Source organism: Corapipo altera, unplaced genomic scaffold, assembly GCF_003945725.1.
Source record: "Corapipo altera isolate COAL_440 unplaced genomic scaffold, ASM394572v1 113, whole genome shotgun sequence".
NCBI classification, from domain to species: domain Eukaryota; kingdom Metazoa; phylum Chordata; class Aves; order Passeriformes; family Pipridae; genus Corapipo; species Corapipo altera.
Genome location: NW_020884895.1, coordinates 12,279,021 through 12,298,066, shown reverse-complemented (window position 1 = coordinate 12,298,066; position 19,046 = coordinate 12,279,021). Strand labels below are relative to the sequence as shown.

The following is a 19,046-nucleotide window of genomic DNA, read 5'->3' as shown; positions in this document are numbered from 1 at the left end:
TTTTTGACCAGCAGCACCAGTATCAAGCACTGATACTGCTGCTTCCATCTGTCAGGAAACACTTCCTTTTACCTTTGCCAAGGGCTGCACTACATAACTAACAGCAAAGGGATTCCACTACAGGAGTTACTTCAGAGTTGTCAGAGCAAAGCTCTTTAGTATAGACATCAACAAATTTTGCCCTTCACAGTCTCATTTCATCAGGCTTATTGCAGCATAGTTTTGTCTGCCTTAGAATTATTTTCATAACAGAAAAAGAAAAACATCTTGTGCAACCGTGATCCCTCAGTCATCACATCTTTTAAATGTACCAGTCATCTTGAAAGGTGTTACTGGATAAAATTATAAAATAATTCAACAGAAATAACAGAACTATTTTGTTAACTGCTCAATTATACAATACTATATATATTTTCAGTGTCAACTTATGGATAAAGTGATAACCAAATTCCTATTTTCTAAGTAATAACTACTACCATATCTGTCTAGTAAAATGTGACAGTGTGATGGCAGATACGCAAAACAAATTTTGCTGTTACACGGGGTTATTTTCAAACTTTAAAAAAAGGTACATTTCATTAGGCTCTTCCACGTTCCTCAGCTGTTAAATAACATGCATTAGGCACCAGCTAGAATATATTTAGCTTGCAAGATACAACTTTTATTTAGAGAAAAATATATTTATGAGCTGTCATATCCATTCAGCTGTCCTAATCTATGGCCCTTTTGGTACCTGTGGCCACTACATGAAATTTTCCAAAACATGCGAGGAGATGAGTTGATCAGAAGAGAGTATTTTCCAAGAATGTTCACTGAAGATAGACCTTGGAGAACCACTGTGTTAAAATGCTTTCATCATTCTTGTGTGCCTGCCATGCCTTTACACTCGAACTGATTGAATAATCTTGGGAACAAAGACCGTTTATCTGTAAGGGGGAAAATAGCTTTTTTTACATGCATTTCATCGAAAGAACAGTCTGTGCATGTGGCCAGCAGAGTCCAAAATGAGCACAGTGGATTCCAGTACCTTCTGGACATTGTGAGTTACATTTAAAAACAGCTTTAAGATGCACTGAAGGGTACATTTTGATGCTCTTTAGATGGCTAATAATGAAAAATCCAACCTACTGCTGCTACAAGTTAAAGTCTCTTTCTGCATCTCTTTCTGTGTACTCTCAAATCAGCCTTCTTATTGTCTGTGCAGGTTTGGCACAATGTCCTCTGTAAATCAGTAGGGTTTATCAAATAGAACTAGGTTGTGTTTTACATGCCAGTGGTTTATAAAATAGAATTAGATTCTGTTTAACATTCCAGTCTGTATTTTTAGTACAGATACAAATAAACATCATATAGTTATATGTGTGTGTATATATATATATATGCATATACATATACATATACACATTTTGAAATATTCCTATTATTCTCTTTCTGTCAATTACAAGGAATACCTGTTATGCTCTGTCTTTTGAGTACTGGAAAGAGTTGTTTTTAAAGTTGTATTAACTTTGTAGAAACAAGAGCTTTCAAAATTCCTCAAGATTCAAGATTTTTTTACAGGTAATATTGCTAGAGCAAGGTAATAGTGTCTGTAAAGCTAAAACATGTTCTTGAGAAAGAAAACACTATTTTAGTTTTTCAGTACTTCAGCTGTGTAGGAATGATGAATTCAGCTTTATTTACCAACTGTTCTTATTGTTTTAAATGAAGATTGAGATGGAGTCTGACACTACTGGCAATTCTTGGGTACAGAAATACTGTCTCATGAAGAATTCTTTTTAAATAAAAATCTGTCACTTTACATGGATGGGAAGCTGAAGCAATAGCCAGGTAACATCCAGTCCTTTAATTACTTTGGTCTCCTGAGCAGCCTCGAGGGAAGTATGACCAAGTAGCTTCTAGATGTGGAGTATCTCTGGATGTCTGCACTGGTTCTGAGTACACTGGAGTGTCTGTGAGCCCCAGTCTGCACCTTTAAACATAACAACCATTACTGAGCTCGGAGCTCTTACCTTCCTTTGGGAGCACAGTGTAGGTTGCTTCCATGCCTGCGTGGATGTGGTCAGTAACGTGACAGTGTAACAGCCAGGTTCCAGGGTTCTGTGGAGTCATTTCCACAGTTTGAAATGTCCCAGGGAACAGGTCAAAGACATCTGCCCGGTAAGTCCCTGTTTGCTTCAGGACAAACACAAGCAACAGTTAAACGGTGGCATTACCAGGTGGCAGTAATTTAAGCTTTATCCATTTACTCACCAAACATTTCCATCACAGTTGAATGAAAAGACACCTGTGTGTCATTTCTACTGAATCATCACTTTTGTACATCCATTTCATGCTCCAAAGTTTAATAATCTATCAGCTAAATGAAAATGAAGGACAGCTACAGCTTTTGTCTTGCAACAGTCACGAGAAGTTCACAACTGACATGTTAAAGCAACCTGTGAGGTTACCAGTCAGGAAATGCTACTGGCAGATATTCTCTGGCTCATGTATGTTGATCAAATAAAGGTTTGGGGCATAAAAACCTTACAGTCAAATTACAAGCCCTGCTTAATATTGTAACGTAACTTTTCACGATAGATTACAGTCCTTGGTAATTGACCTACCTCTCGTTCTTAACACAGCAAGAAATAAATGAAAAGGACTTGATACCTTGTAGTCAAAGCTGTGGCCATGGAAGTGTGCTGTGTGAATGTCTATCTCATTGCCCATTCCCACCAGATACCAGCTGACTTTATCTCCAACATGCATAGTCAGGCCATGCAAATTTCCAAACACCTTCCCATTAATGGCTAAACAGAAGGAAAGAACAAGACAGAGAAAATAAATTGTGTGCATTGTTGATCTCTAAACTTTCATGTAATACAAGATTTGAAAGCAAGTGCCAGACAAAAGTAATGGCTTTGGACAGCACATTATAAAGGTGTGTGTTTATATTCCATATTTAACTAGAAAGAATAACATGGTAAATAAAATTTCTTTGCTGTACACCGCTGGTAATTTTGCAGTTCTTAAAGATCTGTAATTCCCGCAGCTCTTTTTAAGGGGTAAGCTTTACCAGGACATGCTTTCAGGATGCACATAGCCTTTCCAGCTTATTCAGAACAGTTGTTTGCTGACACCAAAACACTTCAACATGGGAATATCTGGAGGGGAGGGAGAATTTGTTTGGGTTTTTTTTCTTTAATCTGTGGGGAAAAAAGTCATTCTGTGGCATTAACAGTGTTTTCAAACAGTTTGAGTAAAATTTTTCAGGCCTTCTGCACTGGAACAGTAAATTCAGGGGCAGTGAGGAAGTCAAATTTATGTGAAGTACTTTCAAATGTATAATTTTATGGAGTTCCCAGAGTTATATTAACTAAATTGGGAAACATACCATGCATTTTATTACTTTCAAGGAAGTCCTCATCCTCTTTGTCAACGAGATGTGGGTTGGCAGAATAGGTTTTAATGTTTTCATCCAAGTACCATGATTCATTTTCATCGAAAACCATAAAAAGAAGAGCAAATTGAACTTTCTTTTTAGTATGAAATGATGGCAGATAATGTCTATGACACACAACAAGTGTGCCTATTAATCCGCTGTAAGTGTCCTGAAATGACAAATGAAAAACCACATAATTGCAAGATTTAACTAAGCAGAAGCACATTTAATGACAGACCTGGATCCTCTTACTATCTTTACAGCTGTCAGTAGCTGAGAATAAAGGCAGTCATTGTCAGGTAAACAAGGCTATTTCTCAACTGTTACATGCTACTCATGGATCAACCTCAGTGAAGACTAACTGCCTCATTTTCACCTCCTGCTAGAAATAAGCATTCATTCCATATTAATTTCTTGCTCTTTTTTTTTGCCAAACTATTTTTATAATTTTATCATTTTGAGCTTGGTTTACATTCAAAATATACTTCTCGACATTTTTTTTGTATTTGTTGAGACATGAAGGCAAGAGTACATTAATTTCCATTAAAAATTATTAGTCGTTAAGTTAATGCATGCTTGGTAAGAAATGGCAGAGTTGTGTTTCACAGCTGCATGTTAGCTTTCCCCCACATGATTGATTAGATACTGAGCAAGCTATAAAGTGCTAGCTTCAACAAGGAAATCTGAGTGAGGTGATTATACCAGTAGCAGAAAAACTAGAAAGCAAGAACATGGAGGGCCATGACTCTCAAATTATGCTCTGACTTTCCTGCAATTTGACTTCAAGAAACATTTAAATTCAAAGGTATGGTAACGGGGGAAATAACCTGACAGAGAAAGCAGAAAGAATTTTGAATTCCCTTTTTCTATAAGAATATCCATGTTGGAGTCATGAACAAAACCTTTTAGACTGATATTAATTATATACCTTAACGATGTCCACTGTTGAATGGTATGCCCATGCAATGCAATGTGGATCTCCTCTCTCAGGACTAGATCTCTCTGGGATTTTCCAGATGTAGATTTTTGTTTCACCTGAATTAAATAAGTATCAATGAATTTTAGAAATTTTCAGTATGCTGACCTATAGGAGGTCATTTTGAAACAGTTGTTATCTCCATTTACAGCTTATATATGTCTTGAACTTCCCAGTTACTGCACTGGCTAACTTCTGCAGACCTCTGATTCTTCTTGACAGTGTTTGGGTTTTTTTGTCTGTCTTCCCTATTCAGTTTACCATATTAATAAAGACAACTGTATCTTTTGTAAAGATCACAGAGGAACTTCAGAAATAATACCATAAGCTATGCTTTCCCTACATAACCAAATATGTTTGCTTTCATGAAAGGTGCAGCCACATTGTGTCAAAAAATTACTGATCAGTCAAGGACTAGGATACATAGCTGTAGGTAGCAGGGCCATTTGAACTGTAGAAATATTTGTCATAATCGGCATCAAAAATTTAAGAACCTGAGGTAAAACATACAAACAAAAACTATGTCTTTCCTACTATCTGAAATAAACCTTACTAGAAGTCTTGATGTTACCTGCTAGAAATAAGGAAGGATGGTTTGATACCTGGGTTAGTTACAGCAATAGCAGAACTGTCTGTTTTCACTCCATGGGCGTGGATAGAATAAGGTCTTGATGCTAAGTTCTTAAAAACTATTATAATTTTATCTCCGATATTTGACATAAGCAGTGGCCCTGTTGGATTGAAAAGAAAGATGAACTTGGTTTTACAAAAGATCAGAGCAAACAGTTTGTTGTGTTCAAATTCATACTATTGGCTTATAAGTCAACAGAAAACTTTATACAGATAGTGTTGTTCACTATGACTTGCCAACCTGAGATGCTGAAGTTAAGCCTCTAGGTCTCAAAAGTTCTGAGCACCTACTGTGTACCTGAAGTCAGTTTGGATGTTGCTACCCAGCTTTAGGCTGGAAACACTGACCTCTGATCAGGCAGCAAACCAGGAGGGTTTTTAACTTCTACAGCAAGCAACGTAATCTTGCAGGGAAAACACCATAATAAAAGTAGGAATTCCATGTAGGGTTTCCACATAAGTTTAGGCACTTTGTGTGGGTAGAACTATACTCAACATTATTCAAATAGTATCTTTTGGCTTGTGTCACTGCATTTTTCACATTTTCAAAACTGAACTTTATGATGACTCTACCTTGAATTTCCAGGTGCTGCTGCTCCTCTGCTCTGTTTTTGGGAGTACTGAATGTCTGATCAGTGTATTCGCGATATACTACCTTTTTGTATTTTGAGCCAATGAATTTGTCATTTTTATTTAAAAATGGGTTGCCAGGGCTGCCAAAAGAAAAAAACCAAAACATTTCTTCATGTATTTTAAAACTCTTTTGCAGTTATGTCAATTAACTATCAAACAAGAGTCCAGCTCAGCGAAACAGTAATCTCATAAACTTTTGGTATCTTCAACATGAAAACATTCTCATTAAGCTGGAAGGTTTCTCTTTGAAAGGTTAAAAACCTCACTATAATGACACCAAGTCTATATAGTACTTGAAAGAATGCTGAGCACTTGGCCTGGCAGATATTTCAAATTGCAGGAAGTCACACAGCAACTTGTACACTGAAAAACAGAGCCCTCAGTGACTTCTGTAATCTGAAAAGAAGCCTAAAACTTGTAAAGCTTAAATGCCTTGATGAAATTAAATATGAGGGACTGATTCGGTCCTGAGATCATGGGGGCTGGAGACAGTGGGGGAAAAAAAAGTCTGATAACAGCATAGTCCATATTACTTGTGCTTAGTACTATGTCAGAGTCCACTGTGGTATGCAGGGCAAGGAAATGTGCTATCAGGCTGAGGAAAAAGAAGAAAATACAATTAAGTTAATGACAAAATACAGACTATTACAATCTGCTACTTTAACCTCAATTGAAGTTATTCAGGTGAAACACAGAAAATCATCAGTTCTTGTTTAGCCTCTCTGCTAATTGGCATGAATTGTTTGACCCAATCAGTTCTCTCTCATTGAGATTCAAATACTGGAAACAAAACACCAGACAACAAGCTTCACAGTGAGTGGATTAGGTCATGGTAGTATCCTGTGCAATCTCATGAAATTGAGAGGAGTAAAAAAGAACCTTACTCAGACTACAAAAAAACATGAGACAAAGACTTGTTATAGATTGTAAGTAATCAATTATCAGGACAAAGTAGTCATCGTAGCTGCGATGATGATGAACGTTTTAAGCTTTCCACATCAAGGACTACCAACATCAGTAAATAATAAATGCACATGCACTATCCAGAAATCATGAAAATATACACTTGTCCCACAGAAGGTCTATGCTGGACTATTTCTTGAACATCGTGCTGTCTGGCTCATAGTTACATGGCAATAGTACAGGGGAAGGACCACAAATTCAAGTGAGCCCTAAAAATATATATGTAAATAAAGCGTGTCTAGAAATGTCTGGAGGAGGAAAAGGTTCAGAGAAGTGAGTTGCTGTTTTGCTTGGTTTGCATTTTTTCCCCTGTGTATATTCCAAAGTACCTTTCCTCATGGTGTTGATGCCGTTCAAATTCCCATGTCCTGTCAGGAGAATAGTCCCATTCAACTTCCACTGCAGCAATGTAGTAAGTCTTTTCATGCAAATACAGAGATGGATCTACATTCCACCAGTGGCATTGTCTCACTTTGTAGTTCTGTTTCATGCCCCCAGTATAGTGGTCTGTTGTCAGGCAGGACACTTCAAAAATTCCTAGAGGTTATACAAGAAATAAAGACTTGAGGACAAAAGTCTGTTACCCTAAGATTGTATTACCAATATTGATCTAGTGTTTAAAGACTGACACACAGGCTATTGCTCATATAAGGTACAAACTCTTTGTGCAGTATGGCTACTTGTAATAAAATTCAGCACACAGAGAAGTTGGAAAAATCAAGGCTTTAGCATTAAGAACACGTCTTTACAATTTGCTGCCTTTCAAACACACCTGTGCACAGTTTTAGCACCGGGATCAAAATACCAGCTATTTAAGGCTTGTCTCTAAGCATAAAACATTCATTGGTAACAGTTTCTGCATTACTAACAGGATTTTTAAACAAGACATTTACCTTCAGAATCAGGGTTCATAATTGCTGTAAGAACTGTATGTGGAAATAGATTTGCTGTATCCCTTCTTGTTCCTTTAGTTACAAATGTGTTTTCTGAGAAGTATATCCCATGGACATCAACTTCTGAACCCAAGCCCATCAAATGCCAAGAAACCACACTTCCTTTACACATCTCAAGACCAGGCTGATTTCCATACATATAACCATTAATGGCTGTAGAAGATTTGAGAAAGCAAAACCCACCTTTATTAATATATGATTTAATTCTGCAATACAGATTAATTAATAAACACTTCAGATGTAATGTGATGCCTTAGACTGACAGAAATATCAATAATAAAATACTTCATCACATCAACAAAACTAGAAAATTGACTCAAGCAAAACAACTTTTAAACCCCAGTATTGAAAAATAATTTCTAACTGTTCTCTTTTTCAATGTCTAAAGCACAGGTTGCTGCCTGAACCAACTGGAATTTCCTCTGTTTTATTCCTGTCAAGTATTCAGGATGCATAAAGCATCCCATTTTATATCCTGTGACCCCCTCCAGCCATATAGTGGAGGCAATCTGAAGGATTTTTGAGTTACTAACCCTTTCTAGCTACTTCTGTGCAAAACTTTCAAATCCTGGGCCTCACAGGTACCACTGAATGCTCAGCACCAATGGTCTGTAAATAGTGGCAATGCCCCGAGAGCAAAATTTAAGAAAGCACTCACGTAAATGTGCTTAAAGTGTAGGACTTATTGGCAGGGCTGGGCCCTGAAGGTAAAAATGTTTTTTTAACAGGAAACTTGAAAAATATTTCTGCAGTACCAAAATACAATCAGTGTGAAACTCAGCTCTGCTCTATTAAAGAAGTAAAGACTTTCATTCTGAAGCAAAGTCCGGCAGGCAGGTCGAGGGAGGGGATCCCTCCCTTCTGCTCAGCTCTGCTGAGGCCACCCCTGCAGGACTGTGCTGAGTTCTAGGCTCCCTGCTAGGGAAGACACCAACATACTGGAGGGCAATAAAGGGCCACAAGGACAACAAAGGGACAAGAAAGCATCTCTCCTACGAGGAAAGGCTGAGAGAGCTCAGATCATCTAGCCTGGAGAAGCAGCAGCTCAGGGGATCTCATCCACCTGTACGAACACCTGCAGGGAGGAGGCCAAGAGGACAGAGCCAGGCTCTTCGCAGCAGTGCCCAGGGACAGGGCCAGAGGCCATGGGCAGCAACTGACTCACAGGAGGTTCCCTCCAAACATCAGGAAACACTGTCACTGTGAGGGTGACCAAGCACTGGCACAGGCTGCCCAGGGAGATGGTGGAGTCTCCATCCTTGAAGGTATTGAGAAGCCATCAGGATGTGGTCCTGGGCAAGCAGCTCTGGGTGGCCAAGTTTGAGCATGGTATTGGACCAGGTGACCTCCAGAGGTCCCTTTCAACCTCAACTCTTCTGTGATCCTGTGAAAAACCTCCTTTCAGCTACATCATCTGTAAGGCTACAGATGATGTAGCTCTTGGTGCCTGGTTGCGTTCATAGGGGTTGCACATGGGCTGAAGACCTAACTTCTCCTCCTGTCTGCTCAAAGTGATACATAACCATGTAAATCCTAAACTGCCATGCAAGACACTGAACAGCTGGCATTGTACTTTGAACTACTACATTTAGTTGAAATTGAATTGCATTGAAACCTTTTGGTTTTTTTTTCCACTGGAAAGGAATGAAATATCTCTGCCACTATACACTTTTCTAGCCTCCAACATGAAATCATAAAAGTAAAACCTTATTGTAGAAATTATTTTTGGCTAACTAATAATTTTCTTACAGTGCATTTTGTTAGATTCTTGGAAATCTTCATCCTCTTTGTCAGTTTTATCAGGATTTAATGTAAACATCAAAATATTGTCATCCAAGTACCAGCTCAGATTCTCATCAAATACTGTGGCAAGTAGAAAAAACTCCACGTTCACATTTTTCTGTTAAGAAGAAATAGCACAAAGGAAAATAGAAATGAGTGAACAGAAAATGTCAGGAAACAAAAAAATCTCTGCTTATAATAATTTATAAGTCACAAAGTAGGGTAGATGCATGCATTGATACTTCATTCTGATCATCTCAAAGCTCTGTAATTGCTATATCTTGTGAGTATTTGCTGCTAATTCTCTTTTTACCGGCAGGAACCACCTCTGGAAATGAATTTGTCTTTAAAATCTCTATATTTTCCTAGACATTCTCATCCTAGCTGAGACTCGAATGCCAGTGGCTGCTCACAACAATGGTGTTTTCACAATGAAGTGACTATCTGGAGCCAGACTGAAAACCAAACCCACTTTCTTCACATTTTGAATTCCCCTTAGCACATGGGTGAGACTGAGACATGGAGGAGAGGTGGTGCAGTTCAGGAGGAGAAAGCAGATAGAGCTGTGACGATGCAAATGCTTCCATTTTTCTACTTTGACTGACCTGTTTCCCAGAAGAAAGAAGAGCTCCTTTCCTGCACACCAGGAGAGGACCCACAAGGCCAGAACTGGTGTCTCTGACTGCATCCACAGCTGAGTAATAAAGCCAGGTTAAACAGTCTGGGTCTTGGTCTGTGGGACCCACATCTTCTGGCACATTCCACTCATACGTAAACGTAGCACCAGGACTCACGTGAGACGCTGGAGATTCGGTACCTATCACAGAAATCACCACTGGGAATTATGTCAAGTGAACGTTATTTTATCCCCTTTAACACACGGAGAGGTGAGACAGCACATGCTAAGGTGCTGCAGCCCCCCCCCCGGCCCGTGGCACACCTCTGGGCAGGGGGCCATAGCGTGTCCCTGCCATGCTCCGGCCGTAACTCACTCCGTGGGCCTGGATGCTGAACGGGCGGCTGGCGTTGTTCCGGAAGGTCACCCTGATGCGCTCGCCCACTTCAGCCTTGATAACGGGTCCTGGAAAAGAGCACATGGTCTAATTACAGGACATTTCTATCAAGTGGTGTACAGGTCACCACGAACTCAGTGGCAATCAGTGGCTGGCTGCTTTTCCCCTGGCAGGGGAATGCCCCAGGCCTCTGTGGCACAGACCAGGTCCCTGGCACATGGCCTGAATCACCCCGGCAGCAGCCGTTCACAGTTCACATGGAGGCCCAGCGACTTTCAGGACATTTCCTCCCTTTGGAAAGGGATTTACAGACATTAGCCCCAACACCTGCCAGAAGCAGATAGGTTATCAATAGGACTAGACCTGCCTAGCCTGGCCTTGTAGTTCAGAACCCGACTTTTGCAGACCATGGTATGCTCCCATAGGGAAGCTGGGCACCACCACAGCATTGCCTCCAAGAGCTTCCTTATACCCTGGGGTGTCTCTTGCGGGAAGCCACAGGCACCAGCATCTGCAGGAGGCAGGGAGAGCTTAGGAGCCCTCCTTGGAGGTGGGGGCACTGCTTGCTAACTGGTGGAAGTGACTGTTTACTCTCATAAATCTTTGACATGAAAAAATTTTAGACTATCTTACCTAAGAGTCCAAGATGTGCTTCCTCTGCGAGTCTTTTTTTATGTTCAGTAAAAGAACCATCTGTGTACTCTTTGTAAATTGCTTTTTTATAAGAGCCACCAATTCTTGTCTCACTTTGTTCAAAAAAGATGCGAGATTCACTGTGTAAAAGAAATTGCAATAGATACAAACAGTTAAAGTCACAATGCTCAGCTGTCCAAAGGCAGTCAGGACCTCAACCCTGTTTTCTGAACTATGACATGCTGAGTGTGTCTCTTTTCAGTGGTCTGGCCACACACTTACATGTAGTCCCATTAAGATGTGCAGGAATCCATTATCCTTCACTAATTTCTCTTTAAGAAAAAGCCACTGTGCTGTGTTGCCCTTAAAATGCCAGTGTGCTTAAAGACTCATCAACAATGATTTCTAGTCAACATTTCATAACCTTGAGTTTACTTTTAATTAAATGCCATAAATAATTCAACAACAGCAGATAAAAATACCAAGAATATGTAACATCTAAATTCAAAGTGAGAAGATTCAATCTACACTTCTACTCTTCAAGAAACGACCTTTCAGTGTTTTACAAACACTATTCAAATAATGAACTGTGCTTTGTCCCTTGGGGAGGAGGCGAGTGTTTAACTCACAGATAAAAAATTTGAGGAATCAGTGTATTCAGCGATTGGATCCAGGTTTTAAATACGTAAATAGAGAGCAAAGGGCAAAGCTGTATTGTGCAGGCTGTTTCCTAGACGAGATGCTGTTAGCATGATTTCCATCAGCGAGGCCATGATCATGAATTCCTAGCTTTGTTCTCTTACTCAGAATAATCAACCCTCTTGAACCATCGGGGGTCACTGCCTACATGGGATATAATAGTTAATCTTAGTCCCAGTGAAATGACTAACATAGCAGCGGAATTTACAGTAAGATTACAAGGAAAACAATAGATCTAGTTTGGTCTGATATTTATTCTAGCATTAATATTTAAGCAGAGGTAAGGACAATGAGTAATTCTGCTTAAGAGTCAGTTCTACCATACATCTTACCTTATTTAGCATGTTTAAATCAATTCTGCTTGGAAAATAAAGCTTCTTTAATTAGAAGCCTTTACCTGTCAATGATTAATTCTTGTCCTGTAAAATGGTTCATTGCTGATGGGCCATAATTCCAGATGATCTCCTCAGCAGCAATGAAATACTGTCTTATCTTTGTACTCTCGTTGTGAGCTGGTGTGGATTTCTTACAGTCTTTTACTTCAAAAAGGGCCTGCATACCACCTGGAAAAAAAAAAGAGGAGGTAGAGAAACCTAAGGAGAAGGAACTGCACTTTGTTTTCCTTTTCCCTGCTTCCCACAGCTGTCCTCTTCCCTGGAGATTTCCCACACCACTGATGGACGTGCAAATCGCAAACAAAGAAGAAGATGAATGTTATAAAAGAATGCATGCCAGCTGAGCTAGGAGAGACCCAGCTGTGGTATCTACAGCAGGTAGACAGGTGTGGTAAAGGGCTTTCTGCTTCTAAAGCTGCAACTGGCACAGCAGATAAGATCAGGGTAGGGTGGATGCAGCTCTGTCCATGAGCACTTCAGCCAAGGTCAGATGCTACCAAACTGACCATCTTCCATCTAAATCTAACCAAGAGCTTACTTGTGAAACTGCTGGGTCTCTGCACTAAGGGAACAGTCTGTTAGCAAATCTGCTTGCTGGAGATACAAATAATACAGTAAAGAGAGCCCTTTTACAGCCATACATTAGGTCAACTTGTAGGATTCAAGTTTTGCCCAGGATGCTTCAACCACATCAGGATGTTGCTGGATGTGAAAACTATTTCAAAGTTTATAATCTCTGTGTTGTTGAATCTGTAAGTTACATACTCCTTTTTACATTAGAATTTTAAAATCTTGGAGAAGGATTTTCAGCTCTATGTTCTTTCCCACTTTTGTGACAAATTACTTCTCTCCCTTAAAGGGATACAGATGATTCAAAAGCATGGAATCAGCTTTTAAGTATTTCATATGGTTATCAGAACCTGAAAATACAGGAAGACACAGGGAAGAGAACAGAACATCTCAGCTTATTTGCCAATTCTGGAAAGTCTTTGTCTGCAGGCAAGTTGCCCCTTGATAAAAATGGAGCTAGCCTCAGCTTTTATGCTGTCAAACAGAAAATTGTGGTTAGTTATTTTCAGTAAGAGGCAAACACTGTGCTGTTTTTTTGTCCAAAGTTGAGGCTTGCAAAAGCACAGCTGTGCTAATTGCAGCTCCGTTAGAGATAAGAATGCCCTTGATTTTCATGGCTACATGCTCAAGCCCATCTAATGCACTTGTAGGCATTTCAGTTACTAAGAGAGTTTTGTTACCCAGAGGAGAATATAACCAGGTCAGGAGCCCTGCCAAAGTGAGTCAGTAAGCTCTTAGCTCAAGCTAAAAAAATTCTGATCACTGAAACTTTTACTGTACCTTCAATGTGGTCATTCACTTGGCAGCTAAGCAGCCATTCCCCAGGGCTCCTTGGTGTCATGATAGCATCAACGAATGTGGCTGGGAAGAGGCTGATGGTGTCAACTCGATGATGCCTTTCTATTAAGGTCTGTCCATGAAAGTATGCTGAATGGATATCAGCTTCATTACCCATGCCAAAAAGATGCCATTTTACCTTATCTTCCACACACATCGTGAGGTTTGGTAGGTATCCATACATGTACCCATTGATGGCTAAAATAAATATTGTTTATTACAGTTAACTTCACGGGTCTTAGGATCTTTTCCTCAAAAGCAGCTATCATACAACCATTGCTCTATTCTTCAAAATAGAAAGAGGCTCAAAAGAAAGCTCCACACCTTTGAAAGTGAGCCAATACCAGACAAACATTTCATCTGCACAGCTACCTTCTATGATTCTGGAATTCCATTGGTCAGAGCCAAAGGTATCTCATTTGTTTACATTAACAGTAAAAATTGCTTTTCTAAACTGTGATATTGTAGTACAAAACTCAGGACTAAGAAACAGAACAAAGTAACACAACTCTGTTTAGAGTGCCTGGGAAACTACACTGGCAAAGAGCTTCTTGGCCCCTAAGAATTTTATATCACAACTCCAAAGGTGTGACTGTACAATACTTGCCCTTTTTTTTTTTTTATTTAAAAGGATCTTTCTTAATCCTCCAAGAAAAACCCTTGATTGAAAAAAAAGATTATCAACAATTCATCTTTAAAAGAGACAAGACACAAAAACATTATTTCACCATATCAATGACAAGCAACATTAATATAATGTTCTCTCACAGTGCATTTTATTGCTTTCTTGGAAGTCCTCATCGTCTTTGTCCACTTCGGAAGGCTCAGAACAGTATGTTCTGATATTTTCCTCTAGATACCAACTGAGATTTTCATCCATCACGGAAAACATAAGGATAAATTCAGCATCAAAGTGTTGATCACCGTCCCTATTCATTGTACCTGAAAAAGAAAGTAGTATATTCAAAGTCATATTCAAAATCCTTGGTAACTGACATTTTTTGTCAGTTTTAACTGTAGTCTCAGTAGGGCTGGACCCTGTTTTTGCCACTTTTCTTGAGTGTGACTGTACACATAAACTTACAGACACACTCAGGAAACAAAAATCCCTTTTGATAGATAGCATAAAATAATTGCACGTAAATCTGCTTCTTATATGAGTATTTACACTTCCTTGCATGAACACATCTCACTCTTGGATTTGTGGACGAAGTATTCTGCAAATTATATTCACTGTCACACACAAAATCAAACTACTTCCTATACTATTGAGAAGACCAAAAGCTGTTATTTCAAAATCAACTGTAATCTTCTCTTCCAGTAAATTATTTCACTGATATTTATCAGACCATTATCAATCACCTTGCATACGTATCTGTTTACTCATTTATTTATGGTTTACCTTTCCTGCAAATTATTAAAGGCCCAACAAGCCCTGAGGCAACATCTCTTGGAGCATCTATGTGGGAGTGGTAAGCCCTGGTTATGCAGTCTGCATCTCCTGGAGCTGGACCTTGATCTTCTGTCACGTCCCATGTGTAAGTGTACTGCCCTCCAGGCTCCACAGCATCGTCTCTCTTTTGCAAATCTTTGGTGTTGTCAGGATAAAAAGCACCTGAAGACGCCACACAGCCACTGTTACCACAACATATTCACAACAGGGTGTCAGGATAGCACCTACCATGCTTCAAGTTCACTACGTGTTGCAGTAAAATGGACCAAACATCTGGATATAGGTTAAAAAAGCACAACTTTTAAATCAGGGGAATAGATGTTTTCTTTCTCTTCAGAAATCTCTTCATTTGCCTTTGAAATCCATAGGAGTACTTCAATTAATGGCACATAAAGTTAGTCCTTTATTTATTGGAAAGGGACTATGTACTTCTGGTAAAAAGATAACAATTCAAATATTTGCAAAACATTTGTTAAATATTAATCTTGGAAACTGTTCTAAAATATTGCTGGAAGGATAGCAACAGAAAAAAGTTCTCAAAAGTGCATGTACTGCTACATAACATACTGTTCTGATTCCACAGTGTGGCTATATCAAGATATATACTGGTTGTAATGAAAAAGTTCACAAAATTTTAGAAGGTAGGCTGATACTTCATAACATTTTTCTAATGAAAGATTTTTAAAGACTGATTTTGAGACAACATCACATTCCCAATGATTTACACACTGTTTTTAAGGCCTACTAATAAAAGCCATATTCTGGTGCCATCCAGTGCAGAAAATCCCCCATTGCCTGAGTGTGCCAAGACTGGCTATTGCAAGGACAAGCCATCACTAATCCCAAAGGTATCCCTAAATACATCTTAAAGTGTGTCAGACTTTCATCTCATTAATTAATTAATTGCTAAGTCGTATCTGGTTTTCCATTTTTAGAGATTCTTATGTCTCATATACCATATACGTGAACTTAGTGTTAAGAATTTGGAACTGTATGTTATCACTGTTAACAATATCTTCTCTACAACAGCATTAATTTTTCTTTTATATATCCATACCTGAATCTCTTATATACCTTTACACCCTTATTCCGGTTGAAACACAAATACTGTTATTTCAGGTAAAATGCTGATCTAAAATTGCCACTTTTGGCTTTGTATTTCACTCTGGAAAAAATTCTCAAACTTCTTAGCTCCTATTCTAAATTGATTGTGTCCTAATTTAAATCTTTATTTACTCGACCAGTGTTCTCTCTGATGAGAGAATACTACTTATACTCAGAAGGATGATTAACTTCTGATAAATTCTGGGACAGGATGGAATCAAGCCTACCTTCATTTTCTTTTGTATAGCTTACACCATGTGGATGCAGTGTGTAGTTTCTTGAAGCAAAGTTTTTCAAGTGGACAGTAATGGAATCGCCAACTTCTCCTTTAATTATAGGACCTAAAAAACCCAGCCAGGAAGGTTTGTCAACTATCACATCATATAAATGATTGGTGTACTGAGTGTAGACAGCCTTCTTGTAAGTGCTTCCTATCCTATGTGGTCCTCTTTTGAGAAAGACTTCAGCCTGCCTGTAAGAAAATACACAAACACATCTGTAGTGCCAGGTACTTGTTTTATATGTTAATAGTTTAAATTAATAGTCTCAAATAAAGACCCATCCTCCATAGCACTGTGCACAACCACGAGCAAGCCACGTGAAGCAAGTTAATACTTCCCAAAAATGCAATATGAGGCTGAGTATTGTTTGAGCATGTGGGGAGGGAATTGTATGTACCTTGGCAAGCACAGACCTGAAATGGAATTAAAATTCCAATTCAGGGTTCCATGAAACTTGAGGAGTATAAACTCAGTTGCAAAGGCTCAGTTAGTAGAAGTCTGAGTGCATGAGGCTTTTGAGTTGCAAACGAAAGCAAACAAATAGGTTATGGCTCTTACTGGACTGTTTGAACAGCTACCATTTAGTTGAAGAGTATTCCTTCTGCACTGTGCTTTTCCCTGCCCCTATAAACACCAATTTCCACACACACAGAGCCTCATAGTTAAAGGGCTCAGGAGAAGAGGAACTGAAGAACCTGAAAATGAGAAGTACAATAAAAGGGACCAGCTCCACTTCAGGCATACAACCATTGAAAACTTGGAATTAATGCAGCAAGCTGCAGGTCATCACAGAGCAGAGAAAAGCAGTGAAAGTGCAGTGAACAGCAGTGGTTCATTGTATTACAACACAGCTTTGGAATTCTCAGACAAGGTGCCTTGTTTCCACCCCTGATCAGAATTAGTAGCCTGCTGAATCACTGACAGTGTCTTATACCTCATGAAGTTTGTGAGTGAAAGAAAAAAAAGCTGACTGCTTCATCTCACACCCTATGGAGTGGTAGATTATGGCTGAGAGCTGGCTCTCACTAGAGAAAACAAACCACAGGAAATCATCTAATCCCTCATCCACAGACCAAATGAGAACTGCATTTTTGAGATCCAATTTCTGATTTCTCTCATCGCTGTTTTTATTTTGGTATAGTCCTATTTAATTTTAAAGGCACTGAAAAAACAGAAGGGAGGAACATTTTTTCTCTCTCAAATGTTTCTCTGATGCCTTTTATATCTGAGTTTTCTTTATTGATTATTCATACCTCCAGGGTGCTCCCCTCCTCCTGATTATACTTGTCCTCAGCCTACTCGTTGCACTCAGTCTGCCCAGGACCCTCCTTGCCTTGTGACAAGCAACCCAGCTCCTCCACTGTGGTGGAAGGACCCAGCTGTGCTGCCGCACAGAGAACCACCCCTGCTAAAAAAGAACAGCTAAAAAGGAAACCTGTGCACAGTAGGAAAGTTTTAAATTTGTCAGGCTTCTGCATTTAAAAACAACAGCAAAAGTCATCTCTTTGGCACTGGCATCTTAGACATTCAAAGTTAAACATTAGACTTTTGGGGTCTTTTTCTAGTCTCTTCTTAGTAAATGTTTCATTACAAAAAATTCACACCCCCCTACATATTCAAATGCTTTTAATTAGCAGAACATTGGAATGAAGTTCTCAAGCAAGCCAGGAAAAAATCCACTGACACCAACAAGACTCATTTCACTGCCTTCACCAGTGTGGCCCTGGTGCCTAAACCAGATGATGCTGTAAAATCAAACTCAACCAGTGTGAACTGCTTTACTTACTCTTCTTCTGCAAAAAGCTGCCCCGAGACGGCGTTGGCATTGCCGGGTGCGTAGTTCCACACAGTCTCTGTAATGCCCAAGTAGTACTCACGGTTCACTGCCCCAGCTTGCCAACAGCAAGAAAACAGCAAGCAGCTTAGGAGAAATAGCTTCATTTTGCATTCATGAACCTTGTGGAAAACGTGAAATAAAAACGCAGGACAGGCCTATGCAATTTCCCTTTATATGTTACTCTGTCTCCCACTCCCCACTTCCTTACCTCCCCGTCCCTGCTGCTGTTTGCTTTGGTGAACACAATAACACCAATTGCACAATGTCTTTCTGTGTCAAGAGCAAACAAAAGATTCTGGTAACCTTGTCAGTTCAGATAATCTTCAAAGAAATTTTTTCTATTTCTGCCAGCCTACTATCCTGCACATTTAGATCATCATCACCATTCAGACTGTCATAGATTGTAAATCTTGTCACTGAATTGAGAGTAGATTTTAATGGATTTACAGACTTAAGCTTAGTTACATTCTTCACTATCCTCATGACCCTCTCTATAGCTCAGATACTACTGAGAAAATAATTCTTGTGATCTGTGGCACAAGAACACAACTTCTCAAGCATGTTGTGGAAAGCCATAAGCAACACCTTTCCCCCGTGTATCTGCTCTGCATTGACACAGGGAGCCCAAGGTACGCCTGCATCTGCCTGTTCCCCTTGCTTGTTCTGCTCCCACAGATCTTCCTCTTCCCTTCTGCACAGCCACAACCAAACTGACAGACAAGGGAGGACTGGTGTCACTGGGACCAGTGTGCACATCAGGGCATGCCTGGGTCAGCTCTACTGCACACCACACTTCCCTTGGAAATGTAATTTTAGCACAAAGTGTGGCACGTGTTGCTAGAGATGAAAAGGACTGGACGGAG

At 39.5% G+C, this 19,046-nt stretch overlaps 1 protein-coding gene across 2 annotated transcripts; it reads right to left on the bottom strand.

Annotated features, from left to right (window-relative positions):
• Positions 1–635: 635 nt before the first annotated feature.
• Positions 636–18,464, bottom strand: CP (ceruloplasmin). 2 transcript variants are annotated; one of them, XM_027647708.1, is made up of 20 exons: positions 18,392–18,464; positions 18,133–18,302; positions 16,293–16,537; positions 14,911–15,123; positions 14,277–14,450; positions 13,452–13,706; positions 12,104–12,269; positions 11,008–11,147; positions 10,302–10,442; positions 9,967–10,178; positions 9,329–9,479; positions 7,520–7,732; positions 6,956–7,163; positions 5,604–5,743; positions 5,003–5,131; positions 4,353–4,459; positions 3,377–3,593; positions 2,653–2,792; positions 2,013–2,175; positions 636–926 (listed from the first exon to the last, which is right to left on the bottom strand). In XM_027647708.1, the coding sequence occupies exons 2-20, from the start codon at positions 18,285–18,287 to the stop codon at positions 856–858; spliced, it is 3,240 nt and encodes a 1,079-aa protein (XP_027503509.1). In that variant the 5' UTR covers positions 18,288–18,302; positions 18,392–18,464; the 3' UTR covers positions 636–855. The 2 variants fall into 2 exon arrangements, with proteins under 2 accessions (XP_027503509.1, XP_027503510.1); XM_027647709.1 differs by lacking the exon at positions 13,452–13,706 and having other exon boundaries at positions 18,133–18,395.
• Positions 18,465–19,046: the final 582 nt, after the last annotated feature.

What these genes read in the sequence shown, in the direction of transcription:
- CP (XM_027647708.1), bottom strand. Translation starts at nt 18,287, where the DNA reads ATGAAGCTATTTCTCCTAAGCTGCTTGCTGTTTTCTTGCTGTTGGCAA. An exon ending in AGTGAATGACCACATTGAAG is followed by an intron (nt 12,270 to 13,451) that starts GTACAGTAAAAG and finishes TTTTTTTTCCAG; the next exon opens with GTGGTATGCAGGCCCTTTTT. An exon ending in TATGAACCCTGATTCTGAAG is followed by an intron (nt 7,164 to 7,519) that starts GTAAATGTCTTG and finishes TATAACCTCTAG; the next exon opens with GAATTTTTGAAGTGTCCTGC.